Genomic DNA, 19,789 nt, shown 5'->3' with positions numbered 1-19,789 from the left:
TTTGGGGAAGAAAAATTTTGCAAAAAGAAAGGGAACAAAATATGATAACACCCAAATCCCTTATTTTTCAACCATTTATCCTACTACTCAGAGTTCTAACTCATTCAAAACTCTCTCTCAGAAACGAACAAAAATAATTCCCCACGCTCGTGTAGGGATTCAAATACAAGACCTTTAGCAGACTAACTTTCCACTTAACCACCAGACCAGCAGGCCTATTTTGGAAAATAGAGATAGGGCTTAATTCAGAAAAATACCAAAATTTGCTAAATGAAAGGCTTGAACCCAATAACTCACACACACCCAGAATATTTAACCATTGAAGCAGATACACATTTGTGTCAAGAATTTACAAAAGCCGAAAAACAAATTTTTGGGACATTACAAGATTGGCTTCAATGGTGTTTTTGAAGTTGTTTTCTTGAATATTCTACGACTCCTCCTCCTACTTATTTTTGTCATATATACGTCTTAGAATGCCCGAAAAACCTAAATATCACGTTTTTGTGTAGTTTAAGGTGCAATCTCGTGTAAATGACACGACTTGCCACATGGTCATGTAGAAATGGTCAACCCGTGTGACTCTTGTAGGTCACTCCGATTTTCTAGTTTTCACTTGTTTTTTGCTCATTTGCTCCTAAATGCTCTCCTAAGTATAAAAAAACACATGAATTTTAAAGATTATGAGCATAAAATTCACCATTTACATCGAATAATCACCCAAAAATGCATTAGAAATGAGGTTAAAACATGTTACTTTTATCACTTATCAATACTATTCTCATTATATTTATCGGTAGTTATTTCCAACTCTTTGGAACTAAAGAGTTTATCTTTATCTAGACCATCTTCATTTAAAGACATCTTTTTTTGAAACAATAATCCATAATTTTTCTAAAAGAGTTTTTGTTTGAGACAATTCACAAATAGAGTTGAAAAGTTTCAACCCATACCTGTCTCGTGATCCAAGACGATCGACTCTAACTTGTCGACGAGGAAATAAAGCTCTCCAAATACCGCAAACAAAAAAAACTGTTATTGCAAAAAAAGAAGAGCATAAAAAAAACAAGAGAGGGAGAGGAAGAGAACGTGAAAAGAGAAAAATAATAATAATAATAAAATAATAAATTAAAAATAAAGTTAATAATAATATTAACTTAAAACAAAGCAAAATAAGTTGTATCCCCAAAAATGCACACCCAAATACTCTAACCCAGAACCCAAAGGTTCACAAACATTCACTCAACTACCAGACCAATAGACCCATTCTGATTCTTAAATGCGCCACTAAACTCAATAGCATCACCAACTCACTCACTGACCCTAACCACAAAGCCTAAAACTTCTAGTCCCAAAATTCGGGGGTTACAGATAGACATATATCACCCTCCAACTTGAGGGAAGTGTTGAAGTTGGTAAATAAGTTGTTATAGCAAATCCTAGTATTTAGGGGTTAGTTCTTTGTAATTAATAATTAAATACGTACTAAGTATGCTAGTTAATTACTACCTACCCATTATATAACAATCAAGCTGTAGCAACAAGAATGACAGACTTGAAGCATTTTATTTTCTCTCATATTTTCAATTAATATTTTAACAGAGTCAAGCTTTAAAACCCTAGCAGGGCCAAAATCAAAGACATGACCTTCATAGTCCAAATCCAAGAGAACATTGTTGCTAGAAATGTCTCGATGAACTATAGGTTGTAAATGGCCATGATGCATATAATACAAAGCATTAGCCAATCCTTTAACAACATTTAGCCTCTTCTTCCAATCCAATTCCTTAGACTGTTCATTGTTGCTTAGCATCATTCTCAAACTTCCCCTTTCCACGAGCTTATAAACCAAAAAAGAATGCTTTGGATGTGAACAAAAATCGTACATCTGCACAATGTTACGGTGCCTTATTTCTAATAAAGCGATAATCTCGCTTTCAAAGGCTTTCAAGTTGTTGATGAGTATGTTGTCTTCAGATCAGTGAAGTTTCTTCATAGCAACCACCTGACCAGTTGCTAATGCAGCTTTATAGACACTTCTATATCCTCCTGAACCAATGCAATAATCGGAGCTAAAATCTTTAGTGGCTTTAATAATGTTTTCATGGAGTACTCTTCTATTAAATCCCAATACAGTAAAAATATATCATTGTTGTTCCTCCCTTGGCTCTGATTCTTTAGTTTGAGTCCTTTTGCAAAAAAATAAAGAAACTTCCAACCAATAAAAGTAGCAGAAGTAGATCTCCAAAAAAGTGGAAGCATAACTGAAATGATGACTTTGGTCCTTTCTCCATGACCATGGTTGGCCAGAAAAGAAAGAACACAAGCCATTAGTCCAGTGACACTACCGCATAGGCCTTTAAGATAAAACAAAGTGAACTATCGTCACCGCCACCACTATTGCAGAACTCCAAATAGAAATTATTTATAGACATATTTTCGCCAGTAACACCTAGTAGAACTTATTTGCCAAAAAATCATTATGGAAACAGGTTAAAAAACCAACGGAAAGAGAAAAACCAAAAGAAGATGTCACAATGAAAATGGAGAGAAAGATGTGATTATCAACTTTTATATCTAATGAATAGTACTTTATAAATTTACAAATGTGATGTCACGTAATTCATTGCACGCGACTTTTTATATGCAATTATACAAGAATGTATATAATTATCATATTATAATGTGTATTCTTTTATTAAAGATATATGATAATATAAAAATGTATATTACAATTATTCATAATTGATCATCAGAGGTGGTGTGTAGTGTGTGAGAGAGTGCAGTTGTCAGTAACAGTGGCTTTTCTTGAACCTTCAATTTTATGGACAAATTAAGGTCAGAGCCATCACTAGGACAGAAATAGAATAGAAACTTAGAGATCTTGTACTAAACTGGATTCCACATAAGTGGATGAACATCTGATTCTGATGTAGATGTCATACTGCAAATCGGATAATGTTCTGTTAAGAATGAAGTGAAATCCCAACTCTTAGCCGATTTTCTTACAACGACCTCAACTTGTTTAAGCTGATCAATGGGGATGCAGTCACCTTGTCGAGTTCTAAGTCTCTCGAGTTCCACGGCCACTTCTTTCATTGTTGGTCTATATCTCCCATCTAAGTTCAAGCATCTTTTCGCAAGTTGAGCAACTGCTACTACTTCATCCTTTTGACCGTCTTTCCCAATTTCAGCATCAACAATATCCAGCAGATGGTTTTCTTCCATCGACGACATAAAATACGAGACTAAGTCTCTCTTTTCTTGAGATCCGAACATTGAGATTACCATTTTTTTCCCCGTTAAGAGCTCGACAATAACCACTCCGAAACTATAAGCATCACTCTTTTCAGTAAATTGACTTGACTGGAAGTATTCAGAATCTAAGTACCCAAAAGTCCCAAGCACTTGAGTGGTCAAGTGAGTTTGATCAATGCTGATTGATCTAGATGTTCTGAAGTCTGACACTTTTGCTCGGAACTTTTCATCTAGTAGTAAGTTACTAGACTTGATATCTCGGTGATAAATGGGGATGGATGCAGATGAGTGTAAGTAAGAAATTGCACTCGCAACTTCCGCTGCAATGCGTAATTGTATATCCCATGACCTCTGGTACTCTTCATTTTGGTAATGAATCAGATGGAAAAGGGTTCCATTGGGATGAACTCATAAACAAGGAGGGGCACTTCGGTCTCCAAGCATCAACCTAATAACTTGTTCAAGATAAATTGATAAATTTGAGAAAGAATAAAAATCTCATTGATAAATTGTTCAAGATACCCTTCGTTTACAGTCTTGGACTTCTTTACTGAAACAATTCTCCCATCAGACAATATTCCTTTATAAACCATAACTTGACCACCACAACCCAATATTCTGTTCCCATTATATTGATCAGTAAATATTTCCAACTCTTTGAAACTGAAGAGTTTAGCTTTATCCAGACCACCTTCATTTGAAGACGTCTTTTTTTGAAACAATATCCCACCATTTCTTTCAAAAAAAATTTGTTTAGGTTTTATGTATTTTCTTTTCTGCAGTATCCTATAAAGCCACCATACTCCGAAAATTAGAAACAAACTATACTTAAGCCGATTCCTGCATAAGATCCAAATAAATATGTCAATGCCACTTATTTGATTTAACTCCTAGCATCGTTAATGTTAACATTTAAGCTACCGTTTGAATAAAATTTAGATGGGCATATCTTTTGCCACATAAATCATGATATTGTATATATTGCATTAATTTCTCAATTTTTGAAAAATGGATGAATAAAATTCTGAATTACACGAAAAACTATCTACAAGTCAGTATTTGATTCTTAGGAAATGATAGGAATGTTCTTCAATCCGAAATGGAAATGGCAAACTAAAATATTAATATTAAAATGTATTTCAATATAATCTAAAAAATTTAAACTACTGTTAATATTTTCAATATTTATTTATATAAATTATATTTTGGACATATATAAAATTTAAAACAGCTTTCAAGAATATCAAGGTATTATTGTTTATGACAAAATCATAAAAATAAAATTAATTTTTTAGTGTGGCTTTTTCTTCGAAAAAATTCATCTAATAGTACAACTTTTGAATTCATGTAATATAAAAACGAATATGCATCATACTATATTTTTTACTTCAATTAATGCAATTTATGATTTATATAAAATTATTTTAAAAAATTATTTAAGGTAAATTACACAGTTAGTTACTTTAAATAGAGGTTATTTCAATTTTAATCACTTCATTTCTTTTCTTAAATTGGTAACACAATATAATAATTGATCAAATTGGTCATTGCACCGTTAAATTGTAATGAAGATTAATGGTGCATTTGTATGAAAAAATTTTGGATGACCAAAACAAGAACAACTCCTATTTAGAGTGACAAAATAGTTTACCCTAATTTTACAGTAAATAATGTGAAAATATACTATTAGTCTTCCATTACCATTTAACGTTGGAGTGATCTGATCAATTTTTATTTTGAATTACCAAATTAACAAAAATAATTTAGGTGACCAAAATAGAAATGATCCATATTTAGATTATAATAGAATAGTTAAAGAAAATAAAAATACTTGGATAAAGATTACAATTTTTTACATAATGAAAATTATGATATTTATTTTGCTTGTCCCTAATTTTTCTTTTCACCTATTTCACCTTTAATCTTTAACCTTATAAATTTGGTCAAATTGTTGTTTATTGGACAAAATAATTAACGTAACTCTTAAAACTGTATTGACTTGGACAGTTCCTATTAGTATTTCATAAAATATTAAAAAATGCATAAAGGTTATTTAAAAAGAAAAAATTGTTTTTTTAACTGTTAAAATTTTAATAATATAATTAATTTTTATAAGATAATAATTTGAGTAACTTTAGAAAGTTAATAACCAAAATGGTGGAAAGAAAATCAAAACTAAAGTGACAAAAAGATAGTAAAAATAGTAAAATTAAATATTAAAAGTGTATACGAATTATACACTATTGTGAGTGCAATATTATTTAATTATAATGTGGCTATTATTAATGAAGTAAATGAAAATGTTAACTAAGGTAAATAAAATTTATTAGTTATATCAGCTCTTGATTGAACCCAAAAACAATAACTCTTATCTGACATATAAAGTAACATTTAATTAAGTGCACCAACCTACTGCAACAACAAGAACGGGAAAATTCTCACGGTGCGGTTTGGGAGTGCAACCTGTTCATTTTTCCGACCATCACCCTCAAATCCTTCAGGGCATTATTAGGAGTAAATACATTTTCAGTTATTAGTTACTGTTAGTTATGGTTAGTTATAAAGCTGTTAGTAACGGTAGTTATCTAGCTATCCTTATCTCTGTATTAAATACATGTAACTAGTTTGTGAAAAAATCAATCAAGCATTAATCTCTTTTTCCTGAGGTTGTTAATCTTAGCATGGTATCAAGAGCCAAGGTTTTCTTGGTGTAAAATATTTTTTCCTCTTCATGGCTACTGATGCGATTCCAGACGGTGTACCAGCAGTTGACACACTGCGTCACTCCTCCAACACTAGGGAGGATGAGCATTCGCAAGGAAATGGCACTTTTTGTGCACTAGCAGTTCATTACTTCTCTAAACATGATACCATCAAACTTGCTTCGCACAATTTTCTTTTATGGAAGCGTCAGCTTTTGTTGATTCTTGAAGGCTATAGTCTTGAAGGGTTTGTGTTAGGTACCATTCCCTCTCCTCCCCTTCTTGTTATTGGTTCTGAAGGTCAGCAACTTGAAAATCCAGCTTTTCTTGTCCATAAGAAGCAAGATAAGTTTCTAGCTTCTTGGCTATTGTCCACTGTTACAGATGATATTTTAGTTCATCTTACAACTGCCAAAACAAGCTTTGATATATGAACTACAATTGAAAGAAGGTTTAGCGCAAAATCGACCATTAAGGTCTCAAGCATGCGTCATGCTCTGTACTCGCTTAAGAAAGTGACTCTTTCTGTTAAAGAATATGTGTCCAAGGTAAAGCAACTTAGTGATAATTTGACTACTGCTGGTAGTTTTGTCTCTAAGCAAGAACAAGTAAGTCTCACTTGAGTTCAAGTTTATTCGAGTGTTTTCCTTTGCAACTCCTTTATCTCTTGATTTGTTAACTGAGATGTTACTTGATTGTGAAGCAAGACAACTGGAGTTGTTAACAGAAGTTCCCTGCCAAGCAAATTTAGTGTCTCGACAGCAAGTCAATAAGGTTGGCTCGAAACAGTCTGTTAAGTCTACTCACTATTCTTAGGATTCTAAGCAAGGCTATAGAAGACAAGGTCGGGGTTGGTCTCGTGGTAGGTCTCATGGAAATGGAAGGGGTTGGTCTTGTACTAGGCCACAGTGTCAGTTGTTTGGTAAGGTGGGCCACATGGTTCAGACCTGTTATCACAGGTTTGATGAAAATTTTTCTGGTATTGTAGGTCCTACCTCAATGCAAGTAAATTGTCATCAGTTACATGGCTCAGGCTGTCCTTCTTCAATTCCAGCTTGTCAAGCAATGTCTCATTGCTGTGGCTTGTTTCCTCAGAACTCTTCCAGACAGATGCCTCTTTGAGCTTCCACATCTTCACAGCCGATTCAATCTGGTATCCTGACTCTGGCTCAACAAATCACATCACTCTTTTATATTAAAAACAATCACTCCAATTTGTTAGCTAAATAATAAAAAATAGTAATTACTAGTACTTTTAGTCCTCGTGGATACGATATTTCCTACTCACCGTAGCTATACTATGGTTCGATAGGTGCGCTTGCATTTGTCGTATTTATAGTTAGTTTAGTGACCATCAATAAAAATACATTTATCATCTTTCCAAATTGTATCATTCATTACTTTTCAATCAATTACACAAATACTTCCCACTTCATAATTTAACATGTGACATATCATATATTTATGTTCTCTTGAATTAAACCTTTAATACCTGTTGAACCAAATGAAACCACATTGGATACACGGGAACCATGCTCACACAAAGTGTGCTAGTATTTGAAACTGTAACCATATCTAAAATGCTTACACGAGTTGTGAAGTGGGTCCACTCACACGAGCTATGGGTCGGGATGTAAGCCACACAATGTTGCTTACACGATCTGCAGAGAATTCATAACAAATGTAGAACCTTAGCCATCGGAAGGACATCTAAAATCAACACCTGAAACCGTATAATCCCTGATGACATGATTTATTTGAGTTGTTTTTAATTTAGAAGCATAAAATAAAATTTAAAAAGAGACTAAATTAATTAATTTCAATATTATAGTAATAAATTTGTTGACTCTATCAAGGGATAAAAACATTTCAATAACTTATTTAATTGATTTTGATGTTTCAAAATTTAAAATTACAAGATTGAAAAATTAGTAGAACTTTCAACAATGGGGTAAAAAGTACAATTTGACAAATTTTAAAGCATTATTTTAGTTTGTACCACTTTTCACTTTAATTCTTAATATTTTCTTTTATCCCAAACAATACTTAAAAAAATTTTGAGTGACTAAAATGAAAGCAACCTAAAAATTGGATGACCAAAATAAAAGTGTGAACATGATATGGCAAGTATAATTAACTACCATTAAAGATTTAATAGTTAGGTGACTAAAATGAATATGCCCTAAAAGTTTAATGACAAAATGGTGAAAATTTTATTTTGAAGTGTGTCTTCGTGGGGAACACCGATTTTGTTTGTTAAGAAGAAAGATGGATCGACGAGAATGTGCATAGATTACCGTCAACTGAACAAGTTGACAGTAAAGAATAAGTATCCGCTACCAAGGATCAATGATTTATTCAACCAATTCCTCAGAGCATCTATTTTCTCTGATATTAACCTCCGTTCTGGTTACCATCAGCATAAGGTTAAGGAGACTATGAGTACAAGACTGTCTTCAGGACTCATTATGGGCATAACAAGTTCCTAGTTATGCCCTTCGGTTTGACGAATACTCCGACTGTATTTATGGATTTAATGAATCAGGTGTTCCAGCCATATTTGGATCAGTTTGTTGTAGTTTTTATTGATGACATTCTAATTTATTCTAAGTCTGAGTCTGAGTATGATGAGCACCTTCGTACTATCCTGCAGATACTTCATGAGAAGTAGTTGTTTGCTAAGTTTAGCAAGTGTGAATTCTGGTTACAGGAGATTTCCTTTCTGGGGCATGTAGTGATTGCCGAGGGGATTGGATTTGATCCCAAGAAATTGAAGTTGTAGCCGAGTGGAAACAACAGAAGAATGTGCTTGAGCTTTGGCGTTTCCTAGGTTTAACAGGTTACTACTGTAGGTTTGTCAAGGGGTTTTCTCTTATTGTTTCTTCTCTAACTAAGCTATTATGTAAGAATACCTTGTTTGTTTGGTCTGACGAGTAGCAGTCAAGTTTTGAAAAGCTCAAGTTCGTTCTGACCCAAGTATGTTCTGATCGATAGTTAAATTAGACTTAAACGTTCTTCTTTTTCCTCTCCCTTTTAACTTTCTTTCTTTTTCTTTTTCTTCTTTTCATTCTTTTCCCTTTTGCTTCCCTTTTCTCTTTTGTTTTATTGTAGCTTAGATTCGTACTTCTTATTTGTTGCTGGTGTCGAGTAAGTTCGTTTCCTTTAGTTTCGTAAATTTGGTTGTTCAATTTATAAAATAGTTAGTTGTTATCACTTTTGCCAAATTAGTTTCTTGGTTATTGCTTAAACTATTCAAATCCTTGTTTATATGTTTGATTATTGTCTTTGGGAGTAGGTCTCGAGGAAAACGGTCCCCCTAACGTTCTAGATTCGTGAATTTTAGTTTGGTGTAAAGGTAATTATGGTTTGAATTGGGATTTTAGTGTCGAAACATTTCGACGAACTTGGTTGTAAGTTAATCTTAGCGTTTGTTGCAAACTATCACTTAATTGGTTATTGAATGGTTGTTTTAGGTCTCGAGAGTCCTCTACGTGGTTCTTACTTTGAAGCTACTTCAGGTGCGTATCAAAAAGTCGAGTTTTTATGAAATTTAGACACTGAGAAACATGGCTATCAACGCCACAGTCGTGTGCCAAGTCGTGTAACTCACTGTTCATGAATTAGAAACACATGGGCTATGCACGCCAGCGCGTGTCCAGATCGTGTATGGGAATATTTAGTGCAAGGTTCACACTAGTTAAAGACACGATCGCTGCCTAAGCTGTGTAACTCACTGTTTACGAATTAGTACCACACGAGCATGTGACATAGATGTGCATCAGGTCGTAGGACACATGGACCAGCTATCTTGCCGTGTGAGACCACACAGATGTGTGGACCAAAATTTGAAATTTTCCCTCAGGCTACAAGCGTCATTTGAAACGAATGTAGGCCTTTTGTGGGGTCCATACAACTAAATTAAACTGTATACACTATTATTTTGTTATCTGTGACTGAGTATTAAAACAATCTGGGTCTGTATATTGCATACATAATTGTTAATGATATAGTCTGTACTAGTATGAACTATATCTGAATGGTCGTGTAGGCCTCTATATTGACTAGTACTTGAAATCTGCATCTGCATTTGGTGGGATTAAGTAAAGGAGGGAGTATTATGTTCTAAGACAGTGACTAAACCATTGGTATTTGTATTCTGATCTGGCAGCTAGTCTGCAATTATAGGAATGTGTCATACCGATACTGTTTGGTGTGTAGGGTTGGATGGGTATTCAATAACCTATTTGGTATGTAAGGCCGGTCGGAGATTGTGTATAGCGGGTGAGGGATAGGAAAACTGCATATATTCTGATCTATTCTGTATATGAGAATAATCTGACTAACTATCTGTCTAAGCTGTTCCGATATGTTAAATTGAATGATTTACCTTCTGGATCTGACTTCGAATTCGAATTTAGGATTTTACTGGGCCTAACCTAAATCTGTTTGAACTTATAATTATTTCTTTATAAGATCATAATTCATTTTTTCTATTGCCTGTACTATAGTTAACCCACAAACTTGATCGGGTCGACTAATTGGAAGCTCGGTCATACTATTTATCATCTTTATTATCATTAGTATCACTAGCCTATTTCAAGTAATTTTAAGATATGCGATGTTGTAGGATAATAATTGACGTATTATGTTTTACGGTTGTTAACTCTTTTTGGTTTTGCTTTAAAACTAAATTTCGGAATATTGTGCTTTAAAAAAATAATGGAGGTAGCTTCCCAGGCTTGACCTTATCGTCTAGGCCGGGTATAGAGTGTTACACATTTTAAGGTGATTTGACAAAAAAACACAAGTTTAAGGGGTAAAAATTAAATAGTAGATTTAAATGACTTTTTTTTATGAAATTGAAGGGTCAAATAAATCATTAGGCTTTTTTTTACTTATAAAATTAACACGAATTAATTTTGAGATTAAATATTGTAAGGAAATATATGTGTGTTGAGAAAATTTATTTATTTTACCACTTTGATACTAATTAAATCATAATTTAATCAAGGTCAATATAACTATCAAATATAAAAAAAGTAATAAGAAAAAAATCAAAAAACATAAACTTTTTAGTAAATTATAATAAGATAAAATCTTAATGTAAATGCAACTAGTGTAACTCAAACTTATATTACACCTGAAATGATAAACACATTAACTATTAAACCATTAAACCATTAAACCTAGGAAGTTTACAAAATCATAATTATTAACTCCATGAAGACATTAAAATGGATTGATTGACTGTGGAGTCAACTAATTAATTAATGTTGAGAGCTAGCAGTGAAAATGATTGATGAGCCCAAAAAGCAAAATGGAAAATCTTATGATATGACATTTAACGACTTAATTAATAAGTCAATATTCAACAAATTATTTGCTCACATTTGAATACAAACTATAATAATTAATATTGAAATCAAATTTAATTTTGATTGGACGAAACAACATAACTCAATTTTATAGTATTATCCGAAACATTGTTCATTGCGTATCCTGTTTATAGTCTACAAAACAGCAGGTTTTGGAGCTTGCAGAGTCTTCTTCTTATTCGATTTTTTCAATCCACTCATCTTCTTCTCTATCCTTCCAAAGCACTCGCTTTCTCTCACTTCTCTAGATCTCCGATAACGTCTTGCAACCTCTGGTTTGAAATTTGTTAGAGGGTTCACCTCATAAACGCACGGTGCTGGTTCAGGCACTGAAACAGAACCGCTTGCTGTTCCTGATGAACATGGCCTGCGAGGACCTTCCAAATCTAAATCTGCCTCCCTCAATTCTACCCTTGTTGATTGCTTCATTAATGGCTTCTTCGTCCTTGGAATTACGCTGTTTCTGAGGTTACAGTAGCTTGTAGTCTTGTTGAATATGGTTCGACACCAGTTTTGGACCAAATGCTTGGCAAGTTTTCGATTGGCAGTGGTTTCCTCGTCTGATTTTGAAAGAAACATAATGACTTTACCAAGCCCACTCTTCTTCAACTGCTCCCTTCCATCTTCTAAGCTGATATCAACAGGCATCACCTGAGTTAAGATAATCAAAATAAAAGATCGAAGGGTGGCGTTTGGTAAGCTTCCATCGGGAAGAGGGTCGAGCCAACTCTTCAACAAAGTTAAAATCCCATGATCCAAAAACTCTTGTTGCATCTTTTTCTTGGAGAGAAAGTCAGTAAGAAGAGGCAGCATTTGGATCTTTCTAATAGCGGGTTTGTTTTGGATGTTAAGCTCAATGTCTTCTTCGGCAGCAACCTCCATTTGAGCCATTACTTTCTCAACAAGTAATCCAATTCCCGGCGAACTTGTTTCCTCCATCTTCTTCCTTCTCTTAACCTTATCGAAGATCGCCTCGATCTCTGCATCAGTATCAGATTTACGACTTTATTTAAATTTAAATTTTATTTTTAGGATTATTGTTAGGATTATTATGATATTTTTTAGATTTAATTTTAAATTATATATTTTATAATTGTTAGGATTATTATGATATTGTTTAGTTTTTTATGTACTATAAATAAGGGATGGAGTGACACGAATATACACTCATTATTTCTGTAAAAAAACTCATTCCCCTTAAAGCTCTTAACATTTTGTTTCTTTTCCTTTCTAATAAAATTATGTTTCACTAAATTTGTGTTTTTTTCCCAAAAAGTATGAGTAACTAAACTCATCTAGCCTAAACTCATCTAGCCAAATGTTATCAAGAAGGCTTAGAATCCACACTTAGCATTCTCAACGAGTATTCATCATTTCTCCGCAGTATGGGACTGACGCTTCCGTCCATTTCCTTCCAAAAGTAATCTTTTTATCTTGTGCAAGGAAAGGTCACTTTGTATGTTTCGGGAAGGTTGCATAGTCAGTTCGCTAACTTACTACGTCAGAGGTTGTCGATGTCAAGACTTACAAAGTACATACAAAATATCTCAGTTCACATTTCTAAGAGTCATTTGTAGACTATTTAATATACAAAGATAACTGCTAACTAACGTTAACAGCTAACTGCCTACTACTAACAACAAACTGACTACTTTAACTGACTTTAGCTATACAACAGATACTCATAACATGCCTCGATCTTTATTAAGCTTTCCTTTCTTCTTGAGCTTTCTAAGCATTATTGACCACTCAAAGTGGAGTCCTAAATTTGTTGAACATCCTTCCAGACAGCGGTTTTGTTAGAACATCTACAATTTGATCTTGGAATGCATGACCTACTTGGAGCACCCCACTTGCAACTTTTTCCCTCACAAAGAATAAGTCCAACTCGACGTGTTTGAATTTGGAATGCATGACTGGATTCCCTGCAACTGCAATTGCAGCTGCACTATCATGCCATACCAAGGCTTTAGTCTTTGGAGCAAAAAGTTCAGACAATAGGGGTTGAATCCAGACCACTTTTGCAATAACGTGTGCAAGACTTTTGTACTCTGCTTCTGCTGTAGACCTGGATACCACCTACTACTTTCTCGAGCTCCAAGACACAGGATTACCTCCAAGAAAAATACAAAAATTAGAGGTAGACCTACGATCATCCGTATCGGATCCCCAGTTGGTATTAGAAAACCCCTCAAGTAAAAACTTCGAGGAACGAGTGAACTGTAAACCATAGTCCAACGTCCCTTGAAGATACCTCAGGATTTTTTTAACTGCTTTAAAATGGGAATCCAACAGCTTGTGCATGAACTGACATACTTTATTTACTGAGAAGGCAATTTCTGGCCTTATGATTACAACATATTGTAATGCCCCAACAATGCTCCTGTAAAGGTGCTCATCTTCAACAGGACTCCCCCATTAGCTAACAACTTGCAGGTGGTAGTCATTGGTGTAGGGGTGCCCTTTGATCGATCCATAGAGTCCCTTTGAAGAAGCTCTAATATATACTTTTCCTGACTTAGAAAAACACCACCCTTATTGTAAGTGACCTCTATGCCAAGAAAATAATTCAGCTGGCCTAAATCCTTCAAGGAAAATCGAGCATTCAGACCTTGCACAAAACGATCGATGGCTTGACTATCATTCCCAGTGATAATGATATAATCCACATAGATGAGAACATAGACCAACTTTGACCCCGAGTAATGAACAAAGAGGGAATTTTCAACCTTCGAGGTTTCAAATTTGGTAGTGAGTAAAAACTCCTTTAGTTTGTGAAACCGCCCGAAGTTCTTGTTTAAGGCCATACAAAGCTTTTTGCAACCTACACACCAACTGCTAACCAGATACTCCTTGTTGTTCCAATCCTGGTGGTTGCACCATATAAATTTCATATAAATCATTGTTTAGAAATACGTTCTTAATGTTGACTTGCCTGAGAGCCCATCTAAAAGAAATAGCTAGTGTAAGAACCACTTATATTGTTGTTGGCTTAACTACAGGACTGAAGGTTTCTTGAACGTCAACACTTGCTTCTTGCAAATATCCCTTAACCACTAATTATCCTTTGTATCTTGCAACCGAACCATCAGCATGCCTTTTTACTCTGAATATCCACTTACATCCAACTGCCCTACGTCCTTCAAGAAGAAGAACAAGGTCTCAAGTATGATTAGAGAGTAATGCATTATATTCTGCCTGAGCTACTGCTGTCCAATCAGGGCTTTAAAATGCCTCAAAAATAGATGTAGGTTCTTTCTCAGTCAAAAAGGAGGAGAAGACCTTAAGCTTGTAGATGCCACTCTTTGACCTAGTCTGCATAGGATGAAGGTTGGCATTGATGGGTTCCCGCGAAGGAGCATCAGACTGATTAACCAAGGAAGGAACACAAGCTGTTGTTGATGGATCTCCATGCTGACCTGAAGAAGAAGGTGAATGCAAGTCAAATGAACTAGTGGGTGAATCAGCTTGAGGAGGACAGCTACTTGACCCTGAGGAATGAGATAGCATAGGAACACTATGGTCAGTAGGTAAAACCATAGGGAGATGAGATTTCTGATGGTCTGATCGAATAGAGGCCAAAGGTGACTATGGAGAGAATCTATTTGTAAAATGACACTGAGACTCATCAAACACTACATGTCTCGAAACAAAAATGTGACCATCTTTATCGAGACACTTGTATCCCTTCTGATTAGTGCCAATACCAAGAAAAGCACATCTCTTTGACTGAAATTGTAGCTTGTGTTGTTGAAATTGTCTCAAAAAAAGAAAGCAGGCACATCCAAATATTTTAAGCTGAGAGTAAGTGGGTTACAAGTTGTAGAGTTTCCCATAAGGACTGCATTGTTGGAGTATGGGGGTGGGTAGTCCGTTGGCTAAGTGAACTGCATGAGAAAAGGCTTATGACCAAAACGTCAAAGGCATGGATGCCTGAGCTAAAAGAATAAAGCCCATGTCAACAACCCGCCTGTGTTTTCTTCCAATAACCCTATTTTGTGCTGAGGTGTGAGGACACGTGACCCTGTGTTGAATACCAAGTCGAGAGAGCTCACTCGAAAGGGCTCGATACTCCCCTCCCCAGTCGCTTTGAAGTATCTTAATGGAACATCCAAACTGCACCTTGACCATTCGGTGAAAATGAGTAAAACATTAGAGAAACTTTGTCTTGAGAAAGTAAAGCCATGTATATCTACTGTGCATATCAACAAATGAAACATAGGAGGAAAATCTATTTGATTTCACCTGCGCTGGTCCTCAAACATCAGAACAACAAGTTCAAAGGGTGATGAGTATATCGTTTTTGAATGATTAAAAAGAAGCTTGTGTGCTTTTCATAGCTGACAAGAAGAACACACATGAGGTAAACTATTATGTTTGAAAGGAAAATTACAGGTACATAGCACATAACTCAAGATGTTTTTACAAGGATGGCCCAGCTTGGCATGCCACAACATAGGTGAAGAAATAAGATGTGCATTGTTGTGAAGAAATGAGTTAAATTTTTTAGCACCAACAGGCTTTGTAGGAGCTTTAGAAGGGGCAGCATGAGAAACATCAAACCTGTAGAGGTCATTATGCATGTGGCCCACTAGCAGAATTGTCATTGTCTGTATGTCCTTCACAAAAGACAAAAATGGGTGAAACTCAAAGCACACAGCATTATCCCTTGTAAATTGCCCTATTGACAGCAAATTCTTACAGACATTGGGAACATGGAGAACACTTCGGAGATGTAAGAGCCTAGAACCAGCCAATAAGGTAGAAAAACCTACACTACTTATAGGAACCAATTCACCATTTCCCATAGAAACTGTAACACCCCTAACCCGTATCCTTCCCCAGAATAGGGTTATAGAGCATTACCGGAGTTTACAAATTAATTTTCAGACATTTCATTTCATCAAGCATTCATATTTATAACCAATCAAAATCAAAACATTTATGAGCTAACATTAACCAACTTAACTTATACAAGTCATTATAACCAGAATCAAATCATCCAAAATTACTGATAGAACCAATGGATAATGTGATATATCTCCAACAAGCTTCCAACCTAATCGAGCTTCCGATAATCATTTCAAAGCATCTAATAATTATACATATTACCAATAATAATTCAATTCCAAACACACATATATATAATATTCATTACCAAATAGCATTCAATTCAATTAAAATTATACAAAATATAGTTCATACGAACTTACAAAGCTAAATTGCGTAAATACCAAAATTCGTGGACATTTTAAAATTTTCTATTTTTCTAATTTCCACCCAATCTTGATCTAAATTAATAATTCATTCAATTTAGTAATTTAAATAATAAAACAATTCATTTCATGCAATTTGGTCGCTTTTTGACATTTTTACAAATTTACCCTTAAAGTTTCACATTTGTTCAATTTTGTCCCTGAACCTAAAACATGCAAATTGGCCATTTTTAATGAAAACTCATGCTAGTTGAGTAATCATATATTTTCCTCCTCCTCCTCTCCATTCCACATCCTTAATATATATAACATGCTTATATGTAACATTATCTATAATTTCACATTTATTTATATTCATTCAAAGTTGTCCACTTGAGTCATAGTCACTAAATTATTTATATCTTGAGCTACAGAACTCCAAATTCAGATCTGTTAATTTTATCTAAAACTATACTCACCTATCTTATTACCATAAAATTTTCAGAATTTTTGTTTAGTCAATAAGTACAGTTTATTCTCTAAAGTCATCTCTGTTCTACTATCCGACAGTTCCAACCCTTCTTCACTAAAACTTAATTATCTCTTCATACAGAATTCAACTGATGTTACCATTTGTTTTTATTGAAAATAGACTCATTAATAATTTAAAAATATAAATTTAAGCCTTTAATTATTTTTCTCAAATTTTGATGATTTTCCAAAGTCAGAACAGGGGAACCCGAAATCATTCTGACATTGTTTCACAAAATCTATTATATCTTATAATTTACAATTCCATTGCTTACATCGTTTCTTTTATGAGAAACTAGACTCAATAAGATTTAATTTCATATTTTTTCACCTCTAATTCAATTTATATGATTTTGGTAGATTTTCAAAGTCAGACTACTGTTGCTGTCTCAAAACTGTTTTAGTGTAAAATGTTGATAACTAAATCTATAACACTTTCCTTTCCTTTCTCTTCAATATTTTCCATCACTTTCTCTTATTTCCTTTATTAACATAACAAGAATATAGAACCTTATATAATGAAACTCTACCTTAACATTAATTTCCTACTTTTTCAATAATATCAAACTCAAAAGTATATAAAAATCTTGATGTTCTTACCTTGTGCTATTGATTTCAGTCTTTAACTTGATTTTCTCTCTCCTCCAGCTTCTATTTCTTGAATCTAACTTGATATTCTAGCTCCTCATAGTCTCCTTGTTATCTTTCTCTCTTGATGGATATGGAAATTCTTTTGATTTCTAGGTGAAAATGATAAATTTTTGGTAAAAGGACCAAATTGTAAAGGAAACAAATTTTTCTTTCTTCCCTTGCCTTCTAACGTGAAATGCATGGAAAGATGGTGGAATGGTTGCTTTTCATCTTTCTTTCCACATATACGTATACTAAATAAATTAATAATAAAATAATAAAATATCATTTAAAAATGAAATTAAAATATTAATAAACTAATATTTATTTAATTAATCAATCTAAAATATCATCAACATCATCATTGCCTTCTAGATTTCTCTCTCTTCTAATTGACCATTTTGCCCTTTATGTTCTTTTAAAATTTCATCATTGAGTCATCACTTAATTTGGTAAAATTACAATTTAGTCCCTCATAATTCCTTCATCTATTCAATTTGGTCTCAATTCATTCATCTTCCTTAGTTTCTAGATTATTCCACCCTTAAAATCTTTACACTATTGGTCCTTCAACTTTTTCATATTTACACTTTAACCCCTCAATTTTTGAGTATTTACTCTTGGGTAACAAAACTTTTCTCACTTTTGCAATTTAATCCTTTCTTGGATTAATATGTCATAATATACTTTCCAATGTTGACATTACTCAATTACCCTTTTTATCACTTTATTTCCTTATTTTACCATATCAGTATTTTCATGCAACCTTCCTATCATAATGCAACCCATGTCATAATTTTAAAATAAATTTTCCTTGTCGAATTTGTGGTCCCGAAACCACTATTCCATCTAGACCAAAAATCAGGCTGTTACAGAAACTCAAGTCGTACATATATAGGGAGAAGCAGTTGTGAGATTGGATAGGTCAAGGGTGATATGATTTATTGCCCCTGAGTCCGGGTATGATGTCTGATTGAGTGAAGTGGAGAGGGAACCTCGAGAAGTAGACTGACTTGAGATAGCGGTACTAGGGGAGAACGTTTCACAACAGTGAGGTGTAGAGGGATATGTAGAAGAAGAAGAAGAAATCCCTTGACCATGAAGTTGATGATAGTTAACTTGCACCGAATGACCAGGTCCTACCCCAAAAAAATTCTCATCGAACCTATGATAGCAAGTCTGAACCATATGACCCATCTTTCCACATAGTTGACACTATGGTCTAGAACGTGACCAGTTTCGTCCAATGCTACGAGCCCGTCCACGAGACCAACCTCGGTCTTGTCCCTTTTATCCTTGCTTAGATTTCTGAAAAAATGAGTGGAGGCTGCAGACTGACTCGAGTTGTCTGTACTATCTTGTTGAGAGCGAGAAACCAGGTTTGCTTACAAAGGAACATCAGTTAGTGAGACCATCTGTCGTGCTTCACAGTCAAGAAGCATTTCGATTAGCAAGTCAAGAGAGATAGAGGTTGCCGAGGCAAAATCACGAATAGATTCATACTTTATAAGAAGACCAGCTAGTATGATACTAACTTGTTCTTGTTCAGTAACTAGGCTGCCTGCTGTAGTTAAACCATCACTCAACTGTTTAACCTTGAATAGATACTCTTTAACAGTGAGGCTGCCTTTTTTGATCGAGTAGAAAAAATGACGCATATTGGAGATATTGATGTTTGACTTTTTCCCAAATCATCTTTCAATTGCAGTCCAGATTTCAAGACTGGTCTTGGCCATTGTGAGATGAACCAAAACATCATCTGTGACTGTAGATAACAACCAAAAAGCCGAAAACTTATCCTGCCTCTTATGAATAAGAAATGCGATATTATCAACGAGTTGACCCTCATTCCCAGAAATGAAGGGTGATGGAATGGAAACAGTACCTAAAACAAATCCCTCAAGACCATATCCTTCAAGAATCAACAAAAGTTGATGTTGCCATAATAGGAAATTATGTTCTCTGAGTTTGATAGTATCATGCTTAGAAAAATACTGAACAGTATGCAAAGAAGAATTACCAAAACCATGTGAGTGAACTGCTTCACCATTATTAGAGAAATGCCTAGGAGTATCAACTATTGGAACAGCTTCTGTAG

The 19,789-nt window shown here is 34.3% G+C and overlaps 2 protein-coding genes across 2 annotated transcripts; both read right to left on the bottom strand.

Moving 5' to 3' along the window:
- Positions 1-2,889: 2,889 nt before the first annotated feature.
- Positions 2,890-3,851, bottom strand: LOC105777770 (wall-associated receptor kinase-like 9). Its single transcript, XM_052622507.1, has 2 exons — positions 3,792-3,851; positions 2,890-3,609 (listed from the first exon to the last, which is right to left on the bottom strand). The coding sequence occupies exons 1-2, from the start codon at positions 3,849-3,851 to the stop codon at positions 2,890-2,892; spliced, it is 780 nt and encodes a 259-aa protein (XP_052478467.1).
- A 7,619-nt stretch (positions 3,852-11,470) lies between these two features.
- On the bottom strand, positions 11,471-12,274 carry LOC105775580 (protein IWS1 homolog 1). The gene has a single exon (XM_012598084.1). The coding sequence runs from the start codon at positions 12,272-12,274 to the stop codon at positions 11,471-11,473; it is 804 nt and encodes a 267-aa protein (XP_012453538.1).
- Positions 12,275-19,789: the final 7,515 nt, after the last annotated feature.

This window comes from Gossypium raimondii, chromosome 10 (genome assembly GCF_025698545.1).
Source record: "Gossypium raimondii isolate GPD5lz chromosome 10, ASM2569854v1, whole genome shotgun sequence".
Taxonomy (NCBI): Eukaryota; Viridiplantae; Streptophyta; class Magnoliopsida; order Malvales; family Malvaceae; genus Gossypium; species Gossypium raimondii.
Note: the sequence above shows the minus strand (reverse complement) of the source record. Positions and strands in the feature narration are given on the sequence as shown.

Bases quoted from the DNA above. Each gene is read 5' to 3' on its own strand.
- LOC105777770 (XM_052622507.1), bottom strand. From the start codon at position 3,851: ATGGTTTATAAAGGAATATTGTCTGATGGGAGAATTGTTTCAGTAAAG. The intron at 3,610-3,791 runs GTAAACGAAGGG...GAAGAGTACCAG, and splicing joins CAGTAAAGAAGTCCAAGACT to AGGTCATGGGATATACAATT.
- LOC105775580 (XM_012598084.1), bottom strand. From the start codon at position 12,274: ATGGAGGAAACAAGTTCGCCGGGAATTGGATTACTTGTTGAGAAAGTA.